The sequence below is a fragment of a genome, unplaced genomic scaffold, assembly GCF_019419815.1.
Source record: "Pyrus x bretschneideri cultivar Hongxiangsu unplaced genomic scaffold, Pyrus_bretschneideri_v1 Contig2, whole genome shotgun sequence".
Lineage (NCBI taxonomy): Eukaryota > Viridiplantae > Streptophyta > Magnoliopsida > Rosales > Rosaceae > Pyrus > Pyrus x bretschneideri.
In genome coordinates this window covers 8,168,253-8,195,474 of record NW_025999501.1, presented here as the reverse complement: position 1 = coordinate 8,195,474, position 27,222 = coordinate 8,168,253, and the positions used below count along the sequence as shown (strand labels likewise).

Below are 27,222 nucleotides of genomic sequence, written 5' to 3'. Positions count from 1 at the left end.
GTTAAAAGAGATCCGATTCATACATTAGTTAAGTTAGCTTTATTCTAACCTGATAAAAAAACGTTCACGTCCAATGCATATAGGGTATAACAAAAGGATTCCAAATGTGTTTTCAACCCACATTCAAGCGACCAAATTCCTAACTTTTGTTTGAGGTTCACTAGGATGAACATGCAAATTCGGACTAGGGATTAAGCATCTTCTTCTTGATGACACATTGCCATTATTAAAATCTTCATACCCAATATTGGACAAGGCAAACGAATAAATGGATACAAAGTCATGCTTAAAGAAAATACTTCTCGCAAACACTTAGATCAATCTTCTGCAAGTGTTAGCAATTACTACTAGCCAACGAGGAAACATGCCAGACATACATTACAATCTAGAGGTCATTATAGACAAAGTTAATAATTTTCTCATTCTTAATCCGATCAATGCATCACAACAAATCTCGAAGTAAATAATTTCATAGGTCTTAGGCCTAGAGTTTGAATAGGGTGGTATTTCTACTATCTCGGTCGTAATCTTTATAAACATAGAGTTTGAGAGATTACATTGTTTGTTTCAATGTTGTTAAGCAAAGACAAAAGCCCGGGCCTACAAGCTTATTTGTGTTTGACTTTGTTACTTAACTCTGAGTTTGTTTACTTTGGAAAGATTGTCGAATTAAATTTTATTTCGTGATAAGGAATCGAGAGATGAAAAGTCCTAAAATTATTTTACTCTAACAGAATTAATGGCTTGGGTAGATAACACTTAGCAAAATGTGTGGGCACAAGTTCATTACACAAAGTCCCCATGGATAGGGCAAAATGAGTAAAATTTCGAAGGAGACAAGCCCTCACGCTTGACCCAAAATTTCTTTAAGTGCTTAAAACAAGCAGTCAACTTCTTTTTCAATGAGATGCTCGGCGTTTTAGCACTCATAATCCGCCTTAAGTGGAAGCTAAGAGGGCTGCAATGAAGAAGAACCTGCTCAAAAATCTTGATACTCAACTCGAGTTGTACCCATATGCGAAGACTGCGAAGAGGATGGCGCTTTTAGCTGAGGAACAGAATGAAAAACACTGAGAACAACCATGTTTTGGTTGGAAATATGGAAAAGAAAAGCTAAAGATGCAAAGGAGAGCTTCAACTATTTATAGAAGATTTTCTGAAATCATCTTACTGTTGAGTCCAAAGCATTTTTGCCTCAAGATCTGTGCATCTTACGGCTGCAGTTACTTAGAGATGGCGAGAAGCAGCCCCGTGTCTCTCGTGAGCTTGAAACAAAATTCTTTTATCATTGTTGGCTTCATGGCACAACTTTCGAGGCCACATGCCTAATCCGGAATGTCTCATTTAATTAACGATCTACTTCGAAAGGTTATGTATTCCGATCTACTTCGAAAGGCACAATCGTTAGATAACTATATATCCTCAAGCGGAAGGACAAAGTAGTTATTAACAACTATTATGTAAAAAATTCCTCCCATATCTCTCTCTCATTTACATGACATGTATCATATCAGTTGCAACTAGTAATCAAACCTAAGACTACGAGGTTGATGAATGAAATTAACCCAGAAACAGTTTTTTGGTAAAAGTAACTTTAAATATAAAGGATCAAGTAATTTGGTTCTTCAAACAATAACTCGCATACTTTCCAAAACACAAATGTTTTCATTTATTACTGGCTTAGATTATCTCCATTGCCATAAGTTACATATTATTTCTTCTTGCGGTCGTCAATTTTCTTCACCATTTGTTAATTGAAATTCTGCTCAACTTGAGAATCTGCACAATGCATGCAAAGCAAAATTAGCATATGCCTATACTGGACTAGAGTCAAGAACGGGCCCATTGAGATTGATATGACTAGGCCCAGTTAAATGATGGGCCTAATAATCTACATCTAATCACATAAACTAACGTTAAACCGTACAATGACAAAAGTCTGACTTTAAGAAAGTCGCCTTGCCATTTCTCTTTTAATATATTCGAAATAAAGAGATATATGACGTAGTATAAGTGACTCTAAAAAAATAGATTAGTTTTGTTGTTCAATTATATTACGAGGAGTGATGGATGTGTGATCGTGTAGGGCGGTGGGTTTTACCTGGACCGCACCTAATCTGGCACTTGCGGTCACAGCGTGCCATAAGTCTCGCTGCACGCACACAAATGAATCACCAAATTAGCAAATGAATTACTACATACAAATTACAAATTTATCAAAATAATAACAAGCAATTGACCGTATCAGCAATAGCGTAAATATGAGTTATGTCAGTTAAAGTGTTTGCATGAAATTCATCACCGTCTCCCTATCTAATCTCAAACTTAATAACTATATGATGCCATAATTTGCTAATATGCAAGCAAAGACTGAGATTTCAGCACAAGGACCTTTCATTAAAAAGCAAAAAACCAGTAGCTTTTATTTATTTGTTTGTTTTGTTTGCGAGGGAACAATATAAATGGCTTTTTATTTTTTATTTTAATTTAATCACCAAATCCAAGCTAAAACAGTTTGAAATTCGATTGTCAAGGATTAAAAAATATGCTTCATATTTTTTTCATCAAATGATAACAATATTTAAGTGATTCTCGAAAAAATCTAAGTGTATTCTATCATAGAGAAATTTATACATCTCAAGTGTATTTAATTGGAAATTGACTTAAAGAATTTTTTAAAATTAGAAATTTTGAGAGAATTCATAGTATATTTTAACCATTATTAAATTTCACCTCTCATCTTGAGAATTTAAGGAGATTCGCTTAAAATTTTACATAAAATCCCTAGAAGTCAATTAAACTCAATAAAAACCCATATATTTATAAATCCAATAAAATTTCTCAAAATTCCAATTAAAATTGTATTTATCAGAAGTGTATTTGTCATGAATTGTATTTATCAGTAGTGTACTTGATAATATTTTCTAGCAACTCTGATTTAAATTTCTTTCGACACTCGAATTTACAACAGTTCAAATAAAACCCAAAATTTCAGTCAGAAAATCAGAATCCAAACTCGTTAAAAACACATAAAATTTCAATCAGAAAGTCCAAATCCACACTAATTAATCATATAATTTAATAAATTAGTACGTAATTAAGTAGGTAGAAAACATACTGTCGCTTTGGACGCAGCCAGTGCTGCAAGCATCATAGCAGTCAACTGCAGCAGAGTCTACGACGGCGTTCTCCATACCAGAGAAGATGACGCACAAAACCAACACTACGACGACGTTCTTCATCTTCATCATCTTCCTCCTTCTTGCTTGCTGCGACTGAACGGTGATCTAGTTCTGGACTTCTACTGTTCGTTAGGTTGGTTTCCAAATTTAATAGAAGACACAAACGGTTTCAAACTGCCCACGAATGGCAATCGAACTACGAAAAAGCCATTGGACCCATATTCTTCTTCACTGCAGCGGTCGCCCATTTTTGACTGTCATGAATTGTAGCTAGGAAAACGACGCCTCTACACGTGCGCTAGACGCCGACACACGTTACTTACGGATATGGTCTACAATTACTACAGAAGGAAAATCGTATGCAATCACTAGGATGGAAAGTCCACATTGTTGTAAAAATTGATGGATTGATGGATGAATGAATGCCCATTTAAAAAGAACAAAATTTAGGAATAGTGTTTGATACTTTCAAAAGTATCATCGTTATTTTATGGATGGTTGAAGGAAACAAATAAATAAAGAAAATTCACAATATATAAACTGATTGAAGTAACAAACGTACAAAGAGAAAATGAGTTTCACTTGGTTCACAAAAATTATTTCTATGTGAGCTCATTTTATTACAAAACAAATGATTTCCCTTCTAATACCTAAAGCTATCAATTTAATTTATGATGAAGAGAAAAACAAGGATAACCAATACAAAGTAATTGACCAAGGTTTCTATCGAGCCATATGTCAACATCACTATGCAAAAGCCCAAAAATGGATATGTTTGTGACAAACTTTGAACTTCCAAGGAATTTAGGATAGTGATGAAGAAATCGATTACAAAATGTTAGATAGAAGAAATTAGAAATGCACCACATGAGCATTACAAAAACATGTGAGAGGATACGGGCAAATTGTTGACTTGTAAGGAGTTATTCTAAGTACTGGTTTGGTACTGAAGTGCTTTTATAAAATGTGGGTATAAAAAAAAGCTGAGCTCAAAAAAGTGTTTGGTAAACACTTAAAAATAGCTTATTTTCACAGTTTTGGGTGAAAAAAAGCTGAAAATGTGAGGCAGAAAAAATGAGTTTATTCTCACAACATAGCAGAAATAGTTTTTTTTTTCAAAGCATAGCAATACCAAACCAATCCTAAATCCTTCTTAGATACCTTTGTAATGTTTATGTGGTCCATTTTCTAATTCCTCTCATTTAACTTTTTCTGATCCATTTCTTCTCGTTTTGCCTAAATGCTTTGAAATTTGGAAGTCCTCCCCAGGACATACTTGGGAAAGACTTATTTGCTTTGCGAAGGGTAAAAAATTTGTACAAGTTCTCGTTACCATCCTTAGACTGATGGTTAAACTGAGGTAGTCAATAGGGGTATGAAACTTATTTGAGGTTTTTTTGCATTCATCAAACAAAACGTTGGGTTCAATGGTTAGCCATGGTTTGAAACTAGTATTACATCAACTAACACTTCTTCTAAGCACAATCATTTTGAGGTTGTCTTTGGTCAATCACCTCTTGTCTCTTCTTATGAATCTGGAACTGCAAAGTTAGATTTGGTTGGCAGAAGTTTGCGGGCCAGGGCTTGAGTTTTATCTCAACTTAGATCAAAGTTGGAGGCTGCTTAGGTGGGAATGTAGTTTTGATTAGTTCAGTACGTTGCATATAAGAAAGCATTTGGGTTCTGGTATCTCTTCTTCCTCTCCTCTTCCAGTAGTATGGATGTTGGACTCATACATGACACTCCCATTGCAATTCTGCAATGCCGGTTGATTTAACATGGTCATACTTCTGTTACTGAATTCTCAGTTCAATGGAAACATCACCCTAATGAGGATGCAAGCTGGGAGAGTGATGCAGAATTCAAGCTAAGCTTTCAAAATTCCAACCTTGTATATGGACAAGGTTAATTTTCATGGGCGGAGTACTGATAGCATACTAATATGGTTCTTCTGATTGATTGTATAATTGGCTCGAGTGGTTAATAAGCTCTACCAAATGTCACTAATGGAAGCTCCATGTGAGAAGATCAAATTGTTAGCTTTTGGTTTGCTGGAAATTAAGAGTGTGTTACACATTGGTTGAGAATGGATCATGATATATAGTTATTTTAATTATCACATAACATCATATAATAGGAATATATACATATAACATCATGATAGGAAATCACAAATCAGAAAGAAAATAATATAACAAAGGAATCATCACATGTATTATCAGAAGTTTTGTTTTTTGTTTTTTGGTTTGGGAAAGAGTACATGATATGTAATAAAAATAGCTGTGGCCTTCCTCGAACGTTCATCCACTGCACTTTCGGTTTATAGTCTCTTGATCCTGCATATATATGCTCATAGTTAAATAAAACGGTGAGGAAGAAGAACAGTATATCAAGATTCAAGAGCAATGTTTTTCTTGTAGTCAATGAGAGGGTAAAACAGATAAAACATACCTTAGGTTTAGTTTCCAAATTTACCAAACAGAATATATGAATCCATAAGTAGTTGAGGAGTGTTGAAGTAGGTACTTTTAACCTCTGCTGCTATTCCTTGTGATGTTGTTGTCATTACTCCCGGTGGTAATGGCCGGAGCAGATGTTGATGTTGTAACGATTTCGATAGACTGAAATTCTGAAGGTCGCGGGGTTTCGAGTGGTTCTACCCTATTCATCCTCTTTATTTCGATGCTCTTACCCCATAAATATAGGTATAACCCACCTACGATGAACACTGCTCCTAGTATGCTGTCATTCATTTCCACATAACCCATAAATTTAAATTAACAAATTTATGTAAGGATATATAGTGCACTGGTGACCATTGGGTCTAGTAGTTAAATTTTCATTTGTTGGATGAGTCTAAATTCAAATTTCATGTACGACAATAATTGAATTACCTAAATACAAAAAGAACAGGAATTACGTGCATATATATACGTACGTACCTTCCCAGGTACAAGTTCTCTTCCAGCAACAATGAACAAAGTATGGCAACGAGTACAAGTAAGACAGGAAAGAAACTCGCTGCATACAATGGCCCTCGCATGTTTATACACCATGCCATCAAGGTCACCGCAATTCCTGAAATCAATATTCCCTACACCGCACAAACACACCCAACCAGTACCAATCAGCTGCTAATATAATTAAAATAATGATTCAGTAAACGTAATCTTAACTACTTGAGATACAGGCCCCTCACCGAATAAACAACTCCAAGTAGTCTAATATTCCAGCCCAAATGCCATTGCTTCCAATCCCTCTCCGCGCAAAGGGCATAAATCACAGATTGAATTGTTGCCATTAGCGATGTCAAAGCTGTGGCCGACATGGGGCATGGGAATGTTCTAGTCATTTTTCCCTGCGTTTTATTTTCATGAACCCCCACGTCAAAAACTGGAAAAGAAAATGAAGAAAAGCAACGGAATCATCAACACTCAAATTAACCTGAATTATGAGCCACAGTGAATTGCACGTACAGCCCAGGAAAGCTAACACTGCACCCAAGGCATAATTGGTAGGGTGGGGCGACGACGATGAAGTGGTTTTGTTCTTCGTGTCTATGAGGTTAACATGAACTGACCAAATTTTGATAGTGATGCCTTTGTAGAATACGAAGACCATTGCTCCTCCCAACCCAACCGCTGTTCCGGCAAGTTTTGCCATTCCTGGAATACTTGTTAACGAAAGCTTCTCCTGCCGAAAGCATACCGCCAGTAGGAACGTTATTGCCGGAATCAGATTAGTTATCGCCACACAATATGTTGCTGACGCAAACGCAATGCTCTCCATGAACAAATTTTGAGCTAGTGATAGGCTGCCATATTTGTAATCATAAAACAACAATCAAACTAGAAAAACTTCAACTTATATATGAATTAGGAATCAAGAGAGAATCTGAAAACAATGTGTATAAAAATTAAAATGCAATTGGAGGCTTACTTTTTCTTTATCGTATCAATCTAAATTACGTATTAAAAAAATCAAATTTGTAAAAAAAAAAAAAAAAAAAAAAATGAAAAGACAATTCTGTCTCAAAATAAAATCATGCAATTATCTCTCTAATTTAAAAATAAAAAACTCACATTCTCTCTCTTACATTTCTCTCTAACTTTTCTCTCTTGCACATATTATTTTCTTTTTAAATTTTTTATATTTACACCCTCATATTGACATAGTGTGTGAGCTTCATAGTTACATTCAATATACAGAAAACTAGATTAACATCCTTTCATAAGATTCAATTTTCAAAAAAACCGAGTGTAAGATCTAATATTTAATTTTGATCACTGTTCCTAAATCGCCCTTTTCCTATGATTTAGCTAATAAATATTGACTATTAGGCCTTTGAGCTTTCATGTTTATTTTGAAATCAATAAAAAAAATATTTTTACGAAATGTCTATACGAGCTGCACAATTAGGTCTTATTTATGAAGAGCAACATGTCCAACTCACATACACACTTCTCCTTTATATTATCTCTTATCTCTCTTAATTGTATATTCTCATGATTCGTATGTTTCTTGCATTTTGGAACAACTAAGGTTTGCAATCTATTTTTTACTTATGAATTGTGTTTATTTGTGTATACCTATGGATTGTGTTTATTCGTGTATGATAATTTTTTGTCAATGGAGATTGACAAGTACGTATTTTTAAATCTATGATTTGTGTACTTATATGAAGATACACGGAGTAAAGTTTGCATACCGAAATTATGTACCTATGTTTATGCCCTTATACTTCTGTACCTATGCCTATGCATTTATACTTCCGTACCTATGTTTATACCCTTATACTTCCGTACCTATGCCTATGCACTTATACTTGTGTACCTATGGTTATGCACTTATACTTCCGTACCTATGGTTATGCACTTATACTTCTGTACCTATGCTTAAGCACTTATACTTTCATACCCATGTATATCACTTTGTTAATGTACTTATAATTTTTATGAGGGTTCTTCTTTTTTCTTATGGAGATGGGAATTGTGTTAGTGATGATGTTTTGCTTTTCTTTTGTAATTTATTTTTGTCATTTCTTTCACGTTTATATTCACAATTAATCAATATAAAAAAAATTATTTATTTTCTTGTACCTATTAATTAGTACTTTTCAAAAAATTTAAAATTTTAGAATTTTGATTTAAGTGTTTAATGGGTGATTTGAGTGTGAAAGTAAATTTCCAATTTTTATTCTTAATTATGAATTGAATAGGAAAATGTGGATGGCAAGTTTGTAAATGTGATGGAGGCAATTAAATATGACATGGCGTTAAGATTTTAAAATAAGGACTTAAATGGGATAGAAAAAACCATGCAGATTAATCTAAAAGTAATCTTATTTAGGTCCTAAAATCTAAAAGCCCCTTTAATATATTACCCAAACAATCCGCAGAGAAAAGCTTGACCTAGTATTGTCCATGTTATTTTTGATCTTCCGTTCCTGCGCTTAAATAGACAATTAAAATCAACGAAAAATATTGTAGTAGCAGTAGAAGATTAATAAGACTTTTTATTAGTTTATTCAGGGGCTATAACCTGCATTATGAATGAAAAACCAATTCACTCATTGACATTTAACCATGCATCTTGGAGAAATGGAAAGATTAAAAAGGTATATATGGTAGAGGCAACACTTAACCTTTCAAGTGCAAGAGCAAGAGGTATCATAAAGACAGAGGCAAAAAGGACACGATAGGCAGTGAAGACCTTTAAACTCATCCCATCGTTTGCTACCAGTTTGAAAATTATATTCAGTACTGCACTTAAAATTTGAACCAACACCATTACCAACATTGGTTTCAACCCATTTAACATATTACAAATGCGCATGCACCCCATCCTTCTTGTGTATGATTCAAAAATATAATATCGTTGTTGGTGGTGGTGGTGGGAGAGAGAGAGAGAGAGAGAGAGAGAGAGAGAGAGGATGACTTCTAACACTACAAATTTGTATGAAATTTTCTGAGGCATGCATCCAACTCGGCTGCATATATCATAAATCTTACTGTGAAATCAGGTGTGATGGATCGTCCTAAATCTTAATGGGATTTTTATTCTTAATTTGAGCTTATTCAGATTTTTCCCCATGTATATTTTTTGAAGAAAATCTCTCTTTTTATCATTATGAATAACATGTTCCAAAAAAAAAGAGATCATGGTCTCTTTATATTCATAGGTGTATACACGAAAGATTATAAGCAATCTGAAGGGTTTTAATCATTCAGATTGTTTATAGTCTGGACATCATTATAGAAGATGTTTTTAAGGGAACTTCGACGATATGAGGGATATTTTTATCGAATTGAAAAGAAAAGGTCATATTTAGGTAGGGATATAAATCTTATAAGGGAAATCTCCTCCTTTCCGTCTATATCACTCCTACACCAGCCATGACGTCACTATCTCTTCCAGATATCAAGCCTCCAATCATTTCTATCAGTCTACCAACTAGGCAAATCAATCGTTCATTTGTGCATCATAATCTCTAATTGTTGTCTATACATAGTTGCTGCTAATTACATATTTCAAATATCTTGGGAATTCGAATCGTACCTCATGCGGCAATTGATTTGTGGAAGCAGCAAGTATGTGAGTTTAATGGGGCTATGGCAGTGGAAGGGGGGAAGCGGCAGAACAGAGGGGATCTCGAGGAGGGTGCCTCGGCTTTGGTGGGGCACGGGGGCAATGGTTCTAAATGGATGAAGCATTGAAGCCTAGCTTTGGCTTTTTGAAGCTAAATTGTGATGCGGCATGGCGGAAGGATTCGAAGGTAGGGGGTGTTGGCTGGGATCTTCGAGATTTTGCCGGGATACCCAAACTTGCGGGAGGAGTGGGTGGACAACGGTTTGCGGCTGCAATAATGGCGGAGGCTGAAGCAATAAGGCGAGGTATGGAGATGATGCTCAATAGTGACATTATGGAGCATGAGGTTCGTTTGGTAGTGGAATCGGATTCAAAAGGTTTGATCCAGATGCTTAACAAGGTGATCACGACTAATGTGACACTTGATATTTATCTCCAAGATATTTGGAGGATGGTGAGTTTGTTCCAGTTGGTGAGGTTTTGCTTTACACCTTAGCAATGCAATCGTGCAGCTCATGCGGTGGCAGCGCACGTGATTAAGCATAGCGGGAGTTTTGACTGGGATGAATTAGGACCGAAGTTTCTTTTTAATCTTTTAGCAGAAGATGCTAATATATCCGTTCGCATTTCAAATTAAATAAATTTCCTACATTTCGACAAAAAAAAAAAAAAAATATTACTTCCCACCATGTAAAGTCACTCCTAGACTAGTATATTATGTATTATTCTTGGTAAAATCAATCAATGAAAGCTATTCTTTGTCTCAAAATATTATATGGTGAGACTATCATGGAGCCCGGTGTGAGAGATGCGATGGGTTTTGGATTTGATAAATTGTTGGTGCGTTCTTTTGTGAGAACTAATCTTTGAAATCTTCCCATACTTGTTGGGCGTTTTTGGCATGAACAACTCCTTTGGAAAGATCAGCCTCCACAGATTGAGTGAGCCATGATAAAATCATACCATTGCATTGCTTCCAGAGAGCATATTCTTTTGATTGATCTGTTGTTGAGGGAGGCTGAATGTAGCCATCAACAAAACCAATTTTGTTTTTGGCTATGAGAGCATGAATCATGGATTTACTCCAAGATGGATAGTTGAATCCATTCAATTTTTCCGAAACTAGCATATGACGAGGATTGTTTAAATGTTGAAAGTAGTATGGGTTTGATGAATCCATACCTAAATTGTTTGAATTTTTGGGTTTGGTTTCACCGTTTTGCGATGGTGTTTCGGACATGATATTTTGGAAATATGATCAGGGTTGAAAACGCAGGCAATAGGACCTTATGCTCTGTATACCATATTAAAAGGAATGAATTTTAAAATGGTATATTGCAAGGCTATGGAAAGTGATGGACTGAATACTTTTCCTATATTGCATTGCCAAAGTAAAAGTACAATATATACACACAACTAAAGTCAACTAATTATCTCTACAATAATGCTTAGGAAATCGCATCCCTCTTTTAATGGGATTTCATATCAACTACTTTAGGTAAACATATTATACAGCATATTACACGATCTTTTCTTCATAGAACTTGCATGGATTCAATCCTTACTCTGCGGGCTTGGTGTTTCTTCAACCAAGCCTACAATCACCTGTGACAACATTGGCGCAACATTCTATTGTGCCAATCCAGTCCTCCACTCTCGCATGAAACACATCGATTTTGATTTTCAGTTTGTTCGTGATCGTGCAATTCGCGGCAGCCTTCAAGTATCCCACGTTTCTACCACTGATCAACTTGCAGACACCTTGACCAAGTCGTTTTCTCGTCCTTGATTTCAACTTCTTCGGTCCAATATCGGCGTAGTCGACGGATCCACCGTCTTGCGGGGGTGTACAAGGGAAGTCTCATCCTCTCCGTCTATCACTCCTACACCAACCATAACTCCACCATCTCCTCCAGTTATCAAGCCTCCAATCATCTTTACCATCTAGGCAAATCAATCGTTGACTTGTGCATCATAATCTCTCGTTGCTGCCTTGTATCTATAACTGCTGCTAATTACACGTTTCATTAATTACTTCCCATTTAAAGTCACTCCTAGACTAGTATATATTATTGTATTATTCTTTGTAAAGTTAATCAATGAAAGCTATTCCTCCAGTCTCAAAATATTATAAATCTTAGTCACTTAATACTACGGTTTAGTGATATTTCTCTTCACTTGTAAATGAAATGTCTTAGATTCGATTTTCACCAAAGGCAAATTTGAATCACATTATTGCTAACCCATTGTGAGGCTTAACCAACTCTCCTATCTCATTATTGTAGATAATATCGTTTGTTCGGAAAAAAAATATTATAAATCTTACCCTCATAAAGCAGGAAAAAGAAACTACAAGAAAAAAAAGTGAGGATTTATTTTTAAAAAATACTCTAAGATGTAACTGACTTTATTTGTGATCGGTATGTTTAAGGGTTTGTAACATAATTATGTGATCTAATATCTTCGTAAATAATGTAGTTAAAAATATTTTTGTAAATAGAATGTTGTGTTGTCTATGCATTCCGGATTTTGAAAGAATGGACAGTTGGATAATGACCTAGTCGAATCATTCGAAAGGTAGGACGTCGATATTTGGGCCGAGATCGTCGCGAGACCGATGAGGGAGAATGTCACGTGCCGCCTATTTGAGACCCAATTACTCAAGTACGAAAGACCGATGTCAACAAAGCCCACTCATTGATGGCCGGACATGGAGCTTTTAGACAGTTCACTTTTAGTTTTTTTTTTTTCTTTTTTTTTTTTAATTCTTCCATTGTGATGGCCATATTACATGTGCATATCTTAGATGCGTTGTGTGTTTTAGGTTCTTCCTTTGTAATATGCTGGACCGTTAGCTTGCTCCGACTTAGCCATCTATCTAGGGAGGGATGGAGATAGAAGTTGTATATAAGGAGGGAGGCCACATTTGTGGCAAACCAACTTAGAGTGGTGTAATTCTCTAATGAGCAATATAATATTCTTTCTCCCAGTCTCTCTTGTGTGTTCTTCATGTTCTTATCGTATAGTTCTTATGTTTTTTGACTTTTGATCCATTTGTTAGGTGTGAAAGCTTACTTAGCTTGTTCGTGGGAGCATTTGAGTTTAAGGCTGCACAATCGAGCCTAAGGCCACACAGAGTGTTTGAACCTCAGAATCTCATCCCGTGACACTTTTTTATATCAATATTAAATGTTCCATTTCAAATTCTCTCTTTATAGATGATAAGATGCAAGTGAACCTCAAGCCCATTCACCATGGCAATATTAAACAGTCTGATAACGTTCCTCTTCATTTGTAATAAAAAAAATTTAAAAAAAAAATTAGATTTGAATCTCATAGATGGTAAATTTGAAACCAGTTTAACCCTCCCTCCTAGTGCAAATACATATCATTTTATTAAAAAAAGTATATTTGTCGATTTGCCCTCTAAACTTGTATAAAGATGTCAATGTTTCCCTGAGCCAATTATCCCCCTAAACTTTTATAATTAGCCAATTTCTCCTCTAATGATAGACTTTTAAAAATTTCATCCAAATTTTTATCCATTTTGATCATGCGGACAACGCATGACAATTGTATGAGGGCAAAAAGAACGGAAAATTGGATGAAAATTTAAAGTCTAATGCTAGGTGGGGGGGGGGGGAGGGTGGGAATTGGCTATTTATAAAATTTTAAGGGGTAATCAGCTAAAGTTAAAGTTCAGAGGAGAAATTGGCTAATTATAAAAGTTTAGAGAGGTAATCAGATAAAATTAAAATTCAGAAGGAAAACTGGTACCTCTATACAAGTTCAGGGGGCAAACCGATATTGGCAGTTCAGGAATCTATATATCATCTTAAGACTGGTAGCTCATATCTTAATATTGGTTTAAAAAGTGAAATTTGACTAAGCCTTCAAGTCCTCCTTTCTGATAACAATCAAGGAATCTAGGGTTTTGTAAATCAAAGGAACTGCAGGAAATGAAGAAGCAGTAGAAAGAAGAAGCAGTATGAACGAAGTAGAAGACAGTTTCTAATTCTCATTAGCTATTTATAGTGGCTACATCACCATCCTTATTTAGTAACTACCCTGCTTATCTTGTAAGCAACCTCTTCACTAATGACATTTGGCAGCTTGTACATTTGACACTTGGCAATTCTGTTAGCCTCTGTTATTACTTTCTGCTATCTTGTATTTCCTTGTCTGAAATCACATCTTCCCCATTACAAGCATTGGCCTCATTGAAGTTGTTCATGTCCACAATGGTCACTCTAGCTGTAACAGCTTCGGTGGATACAGGGTTGGATTCACACTTGAAACTTATTGAGGATGCTAACTGAGTCTTCTGTTCCTTGTTTTTGCCCCACAGTACAGCGTATATTCCAATTACAATCAGCAATCCTCCAAGTATGCTGCAGACATTTGCACATGCATGTATAAATATTTAGTTCAACTTTGGGCATATTTTGGCTTCCAACCAACTGTTTGTGTTGTTGGAAGTTCAAATAAAAACATGATTTCAATGTTTGTGTGCTGCTAGCTGTTTTTTCTCTCATGCATCCTGCAGCTACCAAAATTAAGTGCCTCTTCTGTGCTGGCCGAAATTGTGATTGCAACCAGTGGAATATGCAGAGTGTGTGCGTGCAAAAGTCTAAATCTACATGTGTTTTAAAGGATGTAAAGACTTTGAACACCTTCAATTATTTTGCATGTGTTAGTCTTTGTCTGATTTTAACCAATAGTTGTTGAATATGACTTTTACATGGTACTATCTTCTTCTCATACTTACATTGCCAAAAGAATATTTACATCACGAAACTCTGAATTTGAACTATATATGCATGCAATGGTCGACTCAGATAAGAGGTAAAGTTTTAGGTGATTACACTATCGTGACCACAGGAGATGAGATGATAGGAAGCTGATGAGTTCGATGTTAAAAACTCGTCTCTTTTTTACCCCTTCATCCTTTTTGCCTCTTCTGTCACCATTACTAAGCGCTTGATCTTTGACCAAAAAAAGTTTTGGTATGCTTGATCAATCCATAGAAACACAACGCAAGACAAATGTCTTCAATCAAAAAGCAAAAGTAATATTGGGTAAGTGGATCTCATTACCTTCCGACGTGCAACTTTTCATCCAGCAGCAAAGAGCCTGCAAGTGCAACTATCACAAGCAAGAGAGGCTGAAAAACTGCGACAAACAATGGTCCTCCCTTCTTTACACACCATGAAATCAGGGTCACTGTAGGTCCTGAGATGAGAACTCCCTAAAACACAAATTCAAGTTAAAATACAATCACACACACATATATTAGCTTGCAATTATTGGGAATAAAAAAAAAAAAAAAAGAAAGATTCGAACTGAAATTCATTATCCTTTCGAAAAAATAGTGGCAAACCAATTGGTATCCAATATGTAATATGTAATTCTTTCAAATATTTAGTATGCTAGTATGTTTGGATGGTTCAAAGAAAACGTGAAATCGATCACTATTCAATATAAAGGATGTTCAAAATTTGGGTCTAGTGGTAGATGTTAATGTAGAGGGAGATTGAGAAATGATTAAGGTTAGAGAGAGAGAGAGAGAGAGAGAGAGAGAGAGAGAGAGAGAGAGAACAGATTTTAGAGAGATGAATTGCAGAATCTGTTGTATTGATTTCTTACTCAAGAAGTTATTACAATGATGTACATATATAGAGCAAAGTCTCTAACTAACTAACTAACTAAGGTTTACAATATTATATTCTAACATCCCCCCTCAAACTCAAGATTGGGGCACTTAATCATGAGGTTGAAGCAGTCAGATTGTCAAAGAACATTAGTGCAGTATCCTTACAATTGGAGAGTGAGGTTGCTGCTGCACAAAGTCTCTGCATTAAGAAAACCCTCTTGGCATTTGAGCTTGTATATTATTGCTATATCATGTGTACCATGGTAGCCAAATCAACATAGACCTGGTGCCGCCACCCTTATCACAAATGCCATATGGTATCCTACTTGAATATCAAATATACCTCCAACATTGCATAAGCGAAATACATAAGATGTTAGATCCCACATCGTCCAGGGGAGTGATCCTTATATGTATATTTCCATCTCTACCTAGCACGAGGCCTTTTGGGAGCAAAAACTAATTCTAATCCTTGTCATTTAATTGTAATTTTTTAATATTAAATAGGTTGTAATAATTATTGAGATTTTTTTTCTGGTATGTTATATATTGATTCCCATAAATAATAAAAATATTATTTATTAAGTTCCCATAATAAGAAAAGTCATATATTTTTCATTGTGCGTGAATTTCTCTATATATATGTATATGCGTGTTACGTACATATGTATGTTTAGATACTATAGTTACATATGGATACATTTGTACCGATATATTCGTACAGAAACTTATGAACTGATACTTCTGTACCTATAAGTAAAATAAGGTACCTAAAATTATGTACCCATTCATTTGTACTAGTACTTCTGTACCTATGAATAAAATATTGTATTGAAAGTTATGTATAAATTGTTTTTGTTTTGTTGTTGAAATTTTTTAATAATACGAATTTGAATTTTGAATAAATCTTTATCTATAAATATGATTGGAGCAAAAAAAACATTAATTATGGATGGGTAAATAATTTCGAATGGTAAGTTTATAAATAATAAATGTGCTATAATTCTATTCTAATCCTTGTTTAAGAATACTTTTTGAATAAAACCTTGTCTAAGATTAAAAACTAATTCTAATCCTTGTCATTTAATTGTAATTTTTTTAATATTAAATTGGTTGTAACAATTATTGAGATTTTTTTTTCGTATGTTATATATTGATTCCCATAAATAATAAAAATATTATTTATTAAGTTCCCATCTTTTGCAATGTAGTTAATATGGTATCATAGCCACCAGGCTCACGCCATAGATTCTAATGGTTTATCATCGTAGTAGTTTACATTTTTTTTCCTAATTTAGTTTCTCTTCAATTTCCATTAGATTTTCGGTGCTTCCACGATTGTTCTTGGGTTGATTTTTGTGACAGCCCGTCCCGAAAATATCGAAAACGTACGTGTGAAAAGACAGTTTTGCCCCTAGTTCGATTTCGTTACGTTAATTTGGTTGTTTTGTGTTGTGTTAGCATGTCTTTGGGCCACACACACACTCCCACACCTGCACCACCCTCTGTCCCCTTTCCCTGTAAGTTCCCCGAGCCCCATTCCCTTCCTCCTTCTTTGAAAACGTACGGACACGCACCAAAACCCATTAAACACTCACAGATTGAAGGAACCAAGCACACATTCGAGCTTGTGAGGCTCATGGGAACCCAACCACACCATTTTCAGGTAAGAATATCAACGTTTTCACGTCGATTCGAAGTTGTCCGATTTGAATACTATTCATGCAAACGTAAATTCTCACTTTTTAGCGGAAATGAAGCTCGTAAGTAGCTTGGTGAGGTCCCAAGGAGTCTCGGAGTAGTTTGTTTGAAAGATTTGGACGTCGGGATCACCGTATTCGAAGTTGGCCGGATTTAGTTTGTGTGGACAGGTGAGATCTCGTAGTTTTTAACCTATAAAAGTGGTATATCGTTGTTCTCCTAGTTCTAGGCGTCATTTTGGTACAAAAATTGTGAAAATTGGATGAAAAATGAAGGAGTTAGAACGTTTTAAAGATTTTCCAGTTTTCCGGCGCCGGCGACGGCGCCGGAGGCTCGCCGGAGAAGGTGACGGAATATTCCGTCAATTCTGACGGAATATTCCTGACGCCGTTAACGGAATCTGTCAAAACTGACGGAATATTCCTAACGGCGTCAGTTGACGCCGTCAGCGTGCCAGGCACGTGGCCGGCGCGTGGGGGTGCGTACGGCGGTGGAAATTTTTTCCAAAAATTTGGGTGTGATCCTGAGGTTGTGTAGAGCACGTTGGTATATTCAATTGTCCAATTTGAGCAATGTATGAGAAGTTGTTATGAAAGGAAGGTTATGTGCTTTAAAATTTACGTTTTTATAGTATTTTCGCATATAGGTGAGACGTATCCCGAGGACGAGCGTGGTCACTCGAGGCAGGGGGGCTACGACCCTTCCACTTACCAGTGAGTGGGCTTTTGGTTTTCCGTATATACCTATATACTATTATTTTCCCAGAAATTGATTTAAATGTTGTTAATTATATGCCATGTGTTATATTATCGTTCCTTATGCATCATTAGTAGCTTTATTAGTCGTATATATATACGTATGCATAATTGGTGCTGTGGATGCACAGGTAAGTGCCAGGTAAGCGTTATTTCATATTTGCATTCAATAGTGATTAGAGATGCTTATAGAGCTCATAACCTGCACCCCCGGTGTTAGTGCTCCCGCCCAGAGTAGGGCACAGTCATTCACGTGTTGTTCACCTCCCACACCACACGCTCAGCTTGGATCCAAGTTAGGTGCACAATCCTATCGTACAGACCACTTTAGGTGGTTCCGACTCGCAGGTGACCCGCGATTATTCGCACAGTCTTCACGTGATCATAGCACTAGAGCGTTAATATGTATTACACCCAGGCCTGTCGTACAGACCACTTTAGGTGGTTCCGACTCGTGGGCAGGTTTAGTTGTTGTGATTGAGATTTGAGCTCTAGATGCGGCCGTACAGGTCACGTTAGGTGACTCCGGCTGCCAGATTATATGTTATTGATCTGATTTACTCCTGAGCACTGGCATTTCATTCAGAGGTTCCGACATGGCATATATTTGAGCCTGATTGGCATTTTTGTATCTATGTGCATATGTTTATTTTCTGGGAAGTATACAGGTTTTACGGCGAGGGGTTAGAATCTTGTTTTTGAAATGGTTTTCGAAAAGCTTAGTTTTTGCCCACTCACGCTTTTGTTTTGCGCCTCTCCAGGTTCTAGCTAGCTAGCAAGTTTGGTGGTTTCCCAGAGGGCTTTCCCGGCATTTCTGACAGACGATCACCAGCGTAGGGCCACCTTCGGGTGTACTGTTGTAGCGTCATTTTAGTTTGGACTGCTTTAGGCTTTCTGCTCTGAACTTGTGTTTCACTTACGCTAGCACTTATTACTTTTAACTTATGTATGCTAGTTTTTAATTATTCGTACTTTTACTTTAATATTTTATTAGCTTCCGCACTGTGCACATGGCTACTTCATTTCCACGTGACGGCCAGCATGCCCTGATCTCGGTCGGGGTGTGTCAGTTTGGTATTAGAGCCTAGGTTTGGCAGTCCTGTGTCTTTGTGAGTATTCTAATGGTTTTGGTGTCTTCTGTCAGAACTATGCAGCCTAGTTTCCCCGATATCGCTCAGTTGGGGGAAGCTATTGCTACAGCCATTCAGTCGGCGATTCGCCCTCCCCAGAGGACTCCTCTGGAGACTATGTATAATTTGAAGTTGGATAAGTTTGAGGGTAATGAAGGTCATGAGGGTACGGAGCGATGGTTAGAGCACATTGAGAAGACTTTTTGTGTTCTGAATAGTCAGGGGAATCTTCCAGTTGAGAAGTGGGTAGAGACGACCTCGTGGTTTCTGGGTTCGGAGTCTGCAGCCTGGTGGGAGCAGGAACTTCGTCGTTTGACTCCAGCTGAGAAGACTGATTGGGATGTTTTCATTAAATTATTCAAGAGAAGGTTTGTGCCCCCTGAGTACATTGATCGTAAGAAGCAGGAATTTACTGAGTTGAAACAGAGGAAGCTAACAGCGAATGAGTACTATCGGAAGTTCACTGATTTGTCTCGCTATCATCCTGAGATTGCTGGTAATCCGGCGGAGATGCTTCGTCGTTTTCGCTAAGGCACTAAGAAGAAATGACGTTCGATGGCGACCACTACCCGCTGTGATACTCACCAGGATTTTTATGAGGTTCTGCTGAGAGTTGAGGACTCTGAAAATATGTCGAGCGAGAGTGATGAGGAAGAGAAGAATGGTAATCAAAAGAAAGATGTTAAGGGTAAAGGTCAAGCGTCGCTCGGGCCTCGTCAGACTCAGAATTTCAAGAGGGGTGGTACTAGTTCTAGCTCTTCTAGCGGTGGTTTCAGCGCCACTGGTCAGGGACGTGGAGGTAGGTTTGCTGGTGGTGCTAGAGGCCAGAGACAGGGTGATGGTGGCCGAGGTAGGGCTCCGCTTTGCCGCAAGTGTAATAATCGGCACTTTGGTGAGTGCAGGCGTGGCAGCAGTGGTTGTTTTACTTGTGGGCAGATGGGACATCGAGCTGCGAATTGTCCCCAGAGTCAGCAGCAGAAGCCGCAGCAGACTTTCTTGCCGCCACCTGCGCCGATTCAGCAGATTCAGGGTCCGAGTAGTTACGGGCAGGCAGGTCGAGGTGGTGCCTATCACTATCAGGGTGATGCTGTTCCTTATGCCCCGGGACAGTATCAGTATCCCCAGGACCCATATTCTCAGGGTGGTTATCCTCAGTATTCTGGCGGCTATATGCCGTATCCTCCAGCTCCAGCAGGCGGTTCTAAGTGGTTTCAGGGAGGACAGTTCCAGCAGGGAGAGATTGCTTCGAGTAGTGCGGGGTCTTCGAGGCAGTTTGGTCAGCCTAGTCAGGGGCGTGGTACTCAGAGTCGTGGTGGTCAGGCGAGCAGAGGTCGCGGTGGACGACAGCAGACCCAGGGCGTATTCATAATATTTCGCTGCAGGATGCTCAGAACAATCCGGATTTGATCATGGGTACGTTAAATATACTTGGTTATTTTGCTAGAGTATTAGTTGATTGTGGTGCTACACATTCTGTGATATCTCATACATTTGCTCAAGTGACGCAACCTCGCCCCACACCTCTAGGGTATGATTTAGAGTTCGCTATGCCTAGAGGAGAGAGATGTATTGTAGATCGGGTGTACCCAGGGTGTCCAGTGATAGTTGAGGGTGTTATTATGCCAGCTGATCTTATCCCGTTAGATATTGTCGACTTTGATGTGATTCTGGGCACAGATTGGTTGCATTTCTATCGTGTCAATATTGATTGTTACGGGAAAATAGTTACGTTTCATCGTCCTGGACTACCTGTGGTTACTTTTGTGGGTGAGCAGAGTGGGGTGAGACATGGCGTTATTTCGGCTTTGCGAGCGAAAAGGTTGTTGTCTAAAGGTTGCCAGGGGTACTTAGCTCATGTGGTGTTGGATGAGGCCGTTCCTAGTAGAGTTGAGGATGTGAGAGTAGTCAGACACTTTCCCGATGTTTTTCCCGAGGATTTGCCTGATTTACCACCAGATCGAGACATGGAGTTTACTATTGAGTTGCTTCCAGGTATTAATCCTATTTCCTTGACTCCTTATCTTATGGCTCCCGCTGAGTTAAGGGAATTGAAAGTTCAGTTGCAGGAATTAGTGGATAAGGGTTTTATTCAGCCTAGTACTTCACTGTGGGGAGCTCCAGTATTGTTTGTAAGGAAGAAGGACAGAACCTTGAGGCTATGTATTGATTATCGACAATTGAATCGGGTGACGATTAAAAACCGTTATCCGTTGCCACGTATCGACTATTTGTTTGATCAGCTTTGAGGTGCTTGTGTATTCTCCAAGATTGACTTGAGGTCTGGATATTATCAGCTGAAGATTAATAGGGATGATGTTCCTAAGACGGCGTTCAGGACTCGTTATGGTCATTACGAGTTTCTGGTTATGCCATTTGGGTTGACGAATGCACCAACTGCTTTCATGGATTTGATGAACCGAGTATTCCAGCCATATTTGGATAGGTTTGTTATTGTTTTCATTGACGACATTCTGGTGTACTCGAAGTCTAAGGCGGAGCATGTTCGACATCTTACTTTGGTGTTGAAGAGGTTGAGGGAACACCAATTGTTTGCTAAGTTTAGCAAGTGCCAGTTTTGGTTAGACCAAGTTGCGTTTCTGGGGCAAGTCATTTCTGCTCAGGGTATTTTGGTGGACCCTCAGAAAATGGCAGCTGTAGAGAGTTGGGAGCAGCCGCGAACCGTCACTGAGGTGAGGAGTTTCCTTGGTTTGGCAGGTTATTATCGACGGTTTGTTAAGGATTTTTCGGTGATTTCTTTACCATTGACGAGGTTAACGAGGAAGGATGTTAAATTTGAGTGGGATGATAAGTGTGAGCAGAGTTTCCAGCAGTTGAAGTATTGTCTCACTCATGCGCCAGTTTTGGCACTCCCGGACGATAGTGGTGATTTCGAGGTTTTTAGTGATCCTTCTTTGAATGGTCTGGGAAGCGTATTAATGCAGCATGGTAGGGTGATCGCTTATGCTTCGCGTCAGTTGAAACCTCATGAGTTGAATTACCCTACACATGATTTGGAGTTGGCTGCTATTATCTTTGCGTTGAAGTTGTGGAGACACTACCTTTATGGAGAGAAATGTAGGATCTTCACAGATCACAAGAGTCTCCAGTATCTTTTTGCTCAGCGATTACGATTGTACGATTGATTATCACCCTGGTCGTGCAAATGTAGTAGCTGATGCACTCAGCAGGAAGTCTCAGGGCCGTATTAATGCGTTGTACGCTAGTCGTATTCCTCTTTTGGCAGACTTACGTTCTACAGGAGTGAGATTAGAAGCAGAAGGTCGAGATGTGGCTTTACTTGCTAATTTTCAAGTTAGGCCAATTTTAGTTGATCGGGTACGTGAAGCCCAGGTGGCTGATGGGGAAACTCAGGAACTAATTCAAGCTCGAGATCGAGGGAGGAGGAGAGACCTCAGAGTTCGCGATTCGGATGACATGTTGATGTAAGAGGGAAGAATGTTGGTGCCAAATAATTTGGATTTAAAGAAAGAAATTCTCGATGAAGCACATATCTCGGCTTACGCCATGCATCCAGGAGCTACTAAAATATATCATACCATTCGACCATTTTATTATTGGCCGGGTATGAAGAGGGAGATAGCTGAGTATGTGAGTAGGTGCGCTGTTTGTCAGCAGGTTAAAGCAGAAAGGAAGAAGCCGTTTGGGTTGTTGCAGCCGCTTCCCGTTCCAAAGTGGAAATGGGAAAATATTACCATGGATTTCGTGTACAAGATCCCGCGTACACATAATGGTTTTGATGGCATTTGGGTGATCGTTGATCGGCTCACTAAGTCGGCACATTTCATTCCAGTGAGGAAGAAGTATTCTTTGGGCCGGTTAGTGGAGTTGTTCATCTCGAAAATTGTGAAGTACCATGGTGTCCCTGTGAGTATTGTCTCGGATCGTGATCCACGATTTACATCTAAGTTTTGGGTGGCTTTTCAAGAAGCTTTGGGTACGAGACTACTTTACAGCACGGCGTATCATCCACAGACAGACGGACAGTCAGAGCGAACCATTCAGACTTTAGAGGATATGTTGCGAGCTTCGGTGTTGCAGTTTGGTGATATTTGGCACCAGCGGTTGGACTTGATGGAATTTGCCTATAATAATAGCTTTCATTCGAGTATTGGCATGGCGCCATTTGAGGCATTATATGGTAGAGCTTGTCGCACACCGTTGTGTTGGTCTGAAGTTGGAGAAATAGTCTTAGTGGGTCCGGAGATTGTTGAGGAGACTACTCAAAACGTTCAGGTAATTAAGTCTAACCTGAAAGCAGCCCAGGACAGGCAGAAGAGCTTAACAGATCGGTATGCTACGGACAGGGCGTATGAGGTCGGAGATTGGGTATTTCTGAAGCTTTCGCCATGGAGAGGTGTTGTGCGGTTTGGGAAGAAAGGCAAGTTGAGTCCCAGGTACATTGGACCTTACATGGTCACCGAGCGAGTTGGTGAGGTAGCTTACAGGTTGGAGTTGCCTCCGGAGTTGGCTAGAGTGCATAATGTGTTTCATGTATCTATGCTTCGACATTATGTTGCTGATCCGTCTCATGTAATACCTCCACAGCCCTTGGAGATTAATCCAGATTTGACTTATGACGAGGAACCAGTGACGATACTCGACTGGAAGGAAAAAGTTCTAAGGAACAAGACGGTGAACTTAGTGAAAGTTTTGTGGAGGAATCATGCGGTCGAGGAAGCTACGTGGGAGACGGAGGATAGGATGAGGGATTTGTATCCTAGGTTGTTCTTTGGTCACTAGGGGTTACATTTGGTTGTTTTGAATTTCGGGACGAAATTCTATTAAGGTGGGTAGGTTGTGACAGCCCGTCCCGAAAATATCGAAAACATACGTGTGAAAAGACAGTTTTGCCCCTAGTTCGATTTCGTTTCGTTATTTTGGTTGTTTTGTGTTGTGTTGGCATGTCTTTGGGCCACACACACACTCCCACACCTGCACCACCCTCTGTCCCCTTTCCCTGTAAGTTCCCCGAGCCCCATTCCCTTCCTCATTCTTTGAAAACGTACGGACACGCACCAAAACCCATTAAACACTTACAGATCGAAGGAACCAAGCACACATTCGAGCTCGTGAGGCTCGTTGGAACCCAACCACACCATTTTCAGGTAAGAATATCAACGTTTTCACGTCGATTCAAAGTTGTCCGATTTGAGTACTATTCATGCAAACGTAAATTCTCACTTTTTAGGGGAAATGAAGCTCGTAGGTAGCTTGGTGAGGTCCCAAGGAGTCTCGGAGTAGTTCGTTTGAAAGATTTGGACGTCGGGATCACCGTATTCAAAGTTGGCCGGATTTGGTTTGTGTGGACAGGTGAGATCTCGTAGTTTTTAACCCATAAAAGTGGTATATCGTTGTTCTCCTAGTTCTAGGCGTCATTTTGGTACAAAAATCGTGAAAATTGGATGAAAAATGAAGGAGTTAGAACGTTTTAAAGATTTTCCAGTTTTCCGGCGCCGGCGACGGCGCCGGAGGCTCGCCGGAGAAGGTGACGGAATATTCCGTCAATTCTGACGGAATATTCCTGACGCCGTTAACGGAATCTGTCAAAACTGACGGAATATTCCTAACGGCGTCAGTTGACGCCGTCAGCGTGCCAGGCACGTGCCTGCGCGTGGCCGGCGTGTGTGGCGGTGCCTTGGCCGGCGCGTGGGGGCGCGTGCGGAGGTGGAATTTTTTCTAAAAATTTGGGTGTGATCCTGAGGTTGTGTAGAGCACGTTGGTATATTCAATTGTCCAATTTGAGCAATGTATGAGAAGTTGTTACGAAAGGAAGGTTATGTGCTTTAAAATTTACGTTTTTATAGTATTTTCGCATATAGGTGAGACGTATCCCGAGGACGAGCGTGGTCACTCGAGGCAGGGGGGCTACGACCCTTCCACTTACCAGTGAGTGGGCTTTTGGTTTTCTGTATATACCTATATACTATTATTTTCCCAGAAATTGATTTAAATGTTGTTAATTATATGCCATGTGTTATATTATCGTTCCTTATGCATCATTAGTAGCTTTATTAGTCGTATATATATACGTATGCATAATTGGTGCTGTGGATGCACAGGTAAGTGCCAGGTAAGCGTTATTTCATATTTGCATTCAATAGTGATTAGAGATGCTTAGAGAGCTCATAACCTGCACCCCCGGTGTTAGTGCTCTCGCCCAGAGTAGGGCACAGTCCTTCACGTCTTGTTCACCTCCCGCACCACACGCTCAGCTTGGATCCAAGTTAGGTGCACAATCCTATCGTACAGACCACTTTAGGTGGTTCCGACTCGTAGGTGACCCGCGATTATTCGCACAGTCTTCACGTGATCGTAGCACTAGAGCGTTAATATGTATTACACCCAGGCCTGTCGTACAGACCACTTTAGGTGGTTCCGACTTGTGGGCAGGTTTAGTTGTTGTGATTGAGATTTGAGCTCTAGATGCGGCCGTACAGGTCACGTTAGGTGACTTCGGCTGCCAGATTATATGTTATTGATGTGATTTACTCCTGAGCATTGGCATTTCATTCAGAGGTTCCGACATGGCATATATTTGAGCATGATTGGCATTTTTGTATCTATGTGCATATGTTTATTTTCTGGGAAGTATACAGGTTTTACGGTGAGGGGTTAGAATCTTGTTTTTGAAATGGTTTTCGAAAAGCTTAGTTTTTGCCCACTCACGCTTTTGTTTTGCGCCCCTCCAGGTTCTAGCTAGCTAGCAAGTTTGGTGGTTTCCCAGATGGCTTTCCCGACATTTCTGACAGACGATCACCAGCGTAGGGCCACCTTCGAGTGTACTGTTGTAGCGTCATTTTAGTTTGGACTGCTTTAGGCTTTCTGCTCTGAACTTGTGTTTCACTTACGCTAGCACTTATTACTTTTAACTTATGTATGCTAGTTTTTAATTATTCGTACTTTTACTTTAATATTTTATTAGCTTCCGCACTGTGCACATGGCTACCTCACTTCCACGTGACGGCCAGCACGCCCTGATCTCGGTCGGGGTGTGTCAATTTTTCTGCAATTGTTGGGATCATGATTGTTCTGGTTGAGTGTTCTTGTTGGGTTGATCGTTCTTGGGGGAGTCGTGTAGCGGCCTTGTTGACAACAGCCTTGCCGTCGAGCCATTCGGTCTTGGTGGTGTAGATAAAGAACTGTGATCCGTTGGTTTCGGGACTAACGTTGGCCATGGTTTGTATGCGCTGGAGTTCAACGGGTAATGGGCAGTCAGTGTTGGTGTCTAAGCGTAAGGAATACAAAACTAAAGTCGGTGCTTGACACAGAAAGAAGTCGGTGTCTAAATGTGTATGCAATCAGCTTGTTGTTTTTTAAGTATTTCACATTTGTTGGTTATCTTGATTGAAGGAAGAAGATGAAGAAGTCGCCATTGGAGACATCAAAGATGAAATCTTGAAGAATGGAAGTGGGTTGTTTAGATTTCTGGGAAATATAAGAACCCTGTCGACTTAAAGAAGAATAACGAGTTCCTGAGATGGGTCCTAGTCCTGAACGCCGCATATAGAGTTGAAAGCCGAAAACCAATCGAAGTGCAAGCATTTTTCGGGAAAACTTGGTGGTCTACTCAAATCACTTTCTAAATTCTTTGATGGTGTTTGTTTGTTCAAGATTGCAAATCTTAGGAGCTCTTCAGGTTTTGATTCTTTCTCTTTTCTTTGGTATGAAAGACGGATCAAACATGTGTGCAGTCCAGGTGTTTGTCGAAATGCCCAACTCAAAAGTTTCATGTGAAGGTTATGTTTTTAGTCCCTTTTCAGTCATTTCTTTTTGCATTCTACTTCTTTATTCTCTCTTGGAAATAATAAGTGCTATCAATGAACATATAATCAACACATCTCCTACTTCAATGCATATTGGCTCTACCGAGGGTTATTCTTTTCCATATGCACTGTGTATATCTGCACAACTCAAGTTGTTTTGTGAAGTTGGTGAAGAAACATGATTCGTGTTCTAGTCTCTGGTGTGGAGTGATCTTGCCGATATGGGTTTATATTGAAAATTGGGTTTTTTATTTTGTTGTTTTTTGAATGAATTGTCTAAGATAAACTACTGTCTCATTTAGTGATTTGGTTGGATTACGAGATTTCAAGAAAGTGTCTTTCTTTCTTGATGGTTAAGAAAGTATCATTCTTTCTTTGATTCCATAGAATTTGCCAAGAGTATCATTCTCTTATTGCCTTAGAATTTGT

The 27,222-nt window shown here is 38.8% G+C and overlaps 2 protein-coding genes and 1 long non-coding RNA gene across 4 annotated transcripts; all 3 read right to left on the bottom strand.

Annotated features, from left to right (window-relative positions):
- Window positions 1–735: 735 nt before the first annotated feature.
- LOC125468045 lies at window positions 736–3,294 on the bottom strand. Its single transcript, XR_007257972.1, has 4 exons — window positions 3,119–3,294; window positions 2,102–2,152; window positions 1,172–1,779; window positions 736–1,048 (listed from the first exon to the last, which is right to left on the bottom strand). It is a non-coding gene; the product is annotated as an uncharacterized LOC125468045 (long non-coding RNA).
- Window positions 3,295–5,400: 2,106 nt separating this feature from the next.
- LOC125476935 (WAT1-related protein At1g68170-like) lies at window positions 5,401–10,564 on the bottom strand. Of its 2 annotated transcripts, XM_048583620.1 has the most exons (7): window positions 9,741–10,564; window positions 8,566–8,628; window positions 6,627–6,996; window positions 6,382–6,540; window positions 6,125–6,276; window positions 5,634–5,924; window positions 5,401–5,518 (listed from the first exon to the last, which is right to left on the bottom strand). In XM_048583620.1, the coding sequence occupies exons 1-6, from the start codon at window positions 9,893–9,895 to the stop codon at window positions 5,711–5,713; spliced, it is 1,113 nt and encodes a 370-aa protein (XP_048439577.1). In that variant the 5' UTR covers window positions 9,896–10,564; the 3' UTR covers window positions 5,401–5,518; window positions 5,634–5,710. The 2 variants fall into 2 exon arrangements, with proteins under 2 accessions (XP_048439577.1, XP_048439578.1); XM_048583621.1 differs by lacking the exon at window positions 8,566–8,628.
- Window positions 10,565–13,923: 3,359 nt separating this feature from the next.
- Window positions 13,924–26,205, bottom strand: LOC125476816 (WAT1-related protein At1g25270-like). Its single transcript, XM_048583374.1, has 3 exons — window positions 26,113–26,205; window positions 14,867–15,018; window positions 13,924–14,161 (listed from the first exon to the last, which is right to left on the bottom strand). The coding sequence occupies exons 1-3, from the start codon at window positions 26,203–26,205 to the stop codon at window positions 13,924–13,926; spliced, it is 483 nt and encodes a 160-aa protein (XP_048439331.1).
- Between the last annotated feature and the right edge of the window lie 1,017 nt (window positions 26,206–27,222).

Bases quoted from the DNA above. Each gene is read 5' to 3' on its own strand.
- LOC125476935 (XM_048583620.1), bottom strand. From the start codon at position 9,895: ATGCTTCATCCATTTAGAACCATTGCCCCCGTGCCCCACCAAAGCCGA. The intron at 6,277-6,381 runs GTGAGGGGCCTG...TGTGCGGTGTAG, and splicing joins TACTTGGAGTTGTTTATTCG to GGAATATTGATTTCAGGAAT. The intron at 5,925-6,124 runs GTACGTACGTAT...AATGAATGACAG, and splicing joins GAGAACTTGTACCTGGGAAG to CATACTAGGAGCAGTGTTCA.
- LOC125476816 (XM_048583374.1), bottom strand. From the start codon at position 26,205: ATGGCCAACGTTAGTCCCGAAACCAACGGATCACAGTTCTTTATCTAC. The intron at 15,019-26,112 runs GCCGCTACACGA...TTTGTGTTTTAG, and splicing joins GCAAGGCTGTTGTCAACAAG to GGAGTTCTCATCTCAGGACC. The intron at 14,162-14,866 runs GTAATGAGATCC...AAATGTCTGCAG, and splicing joins GAAAAGTTGCACGTCGGAAG to CATACTTGGAGGATTGCTGA.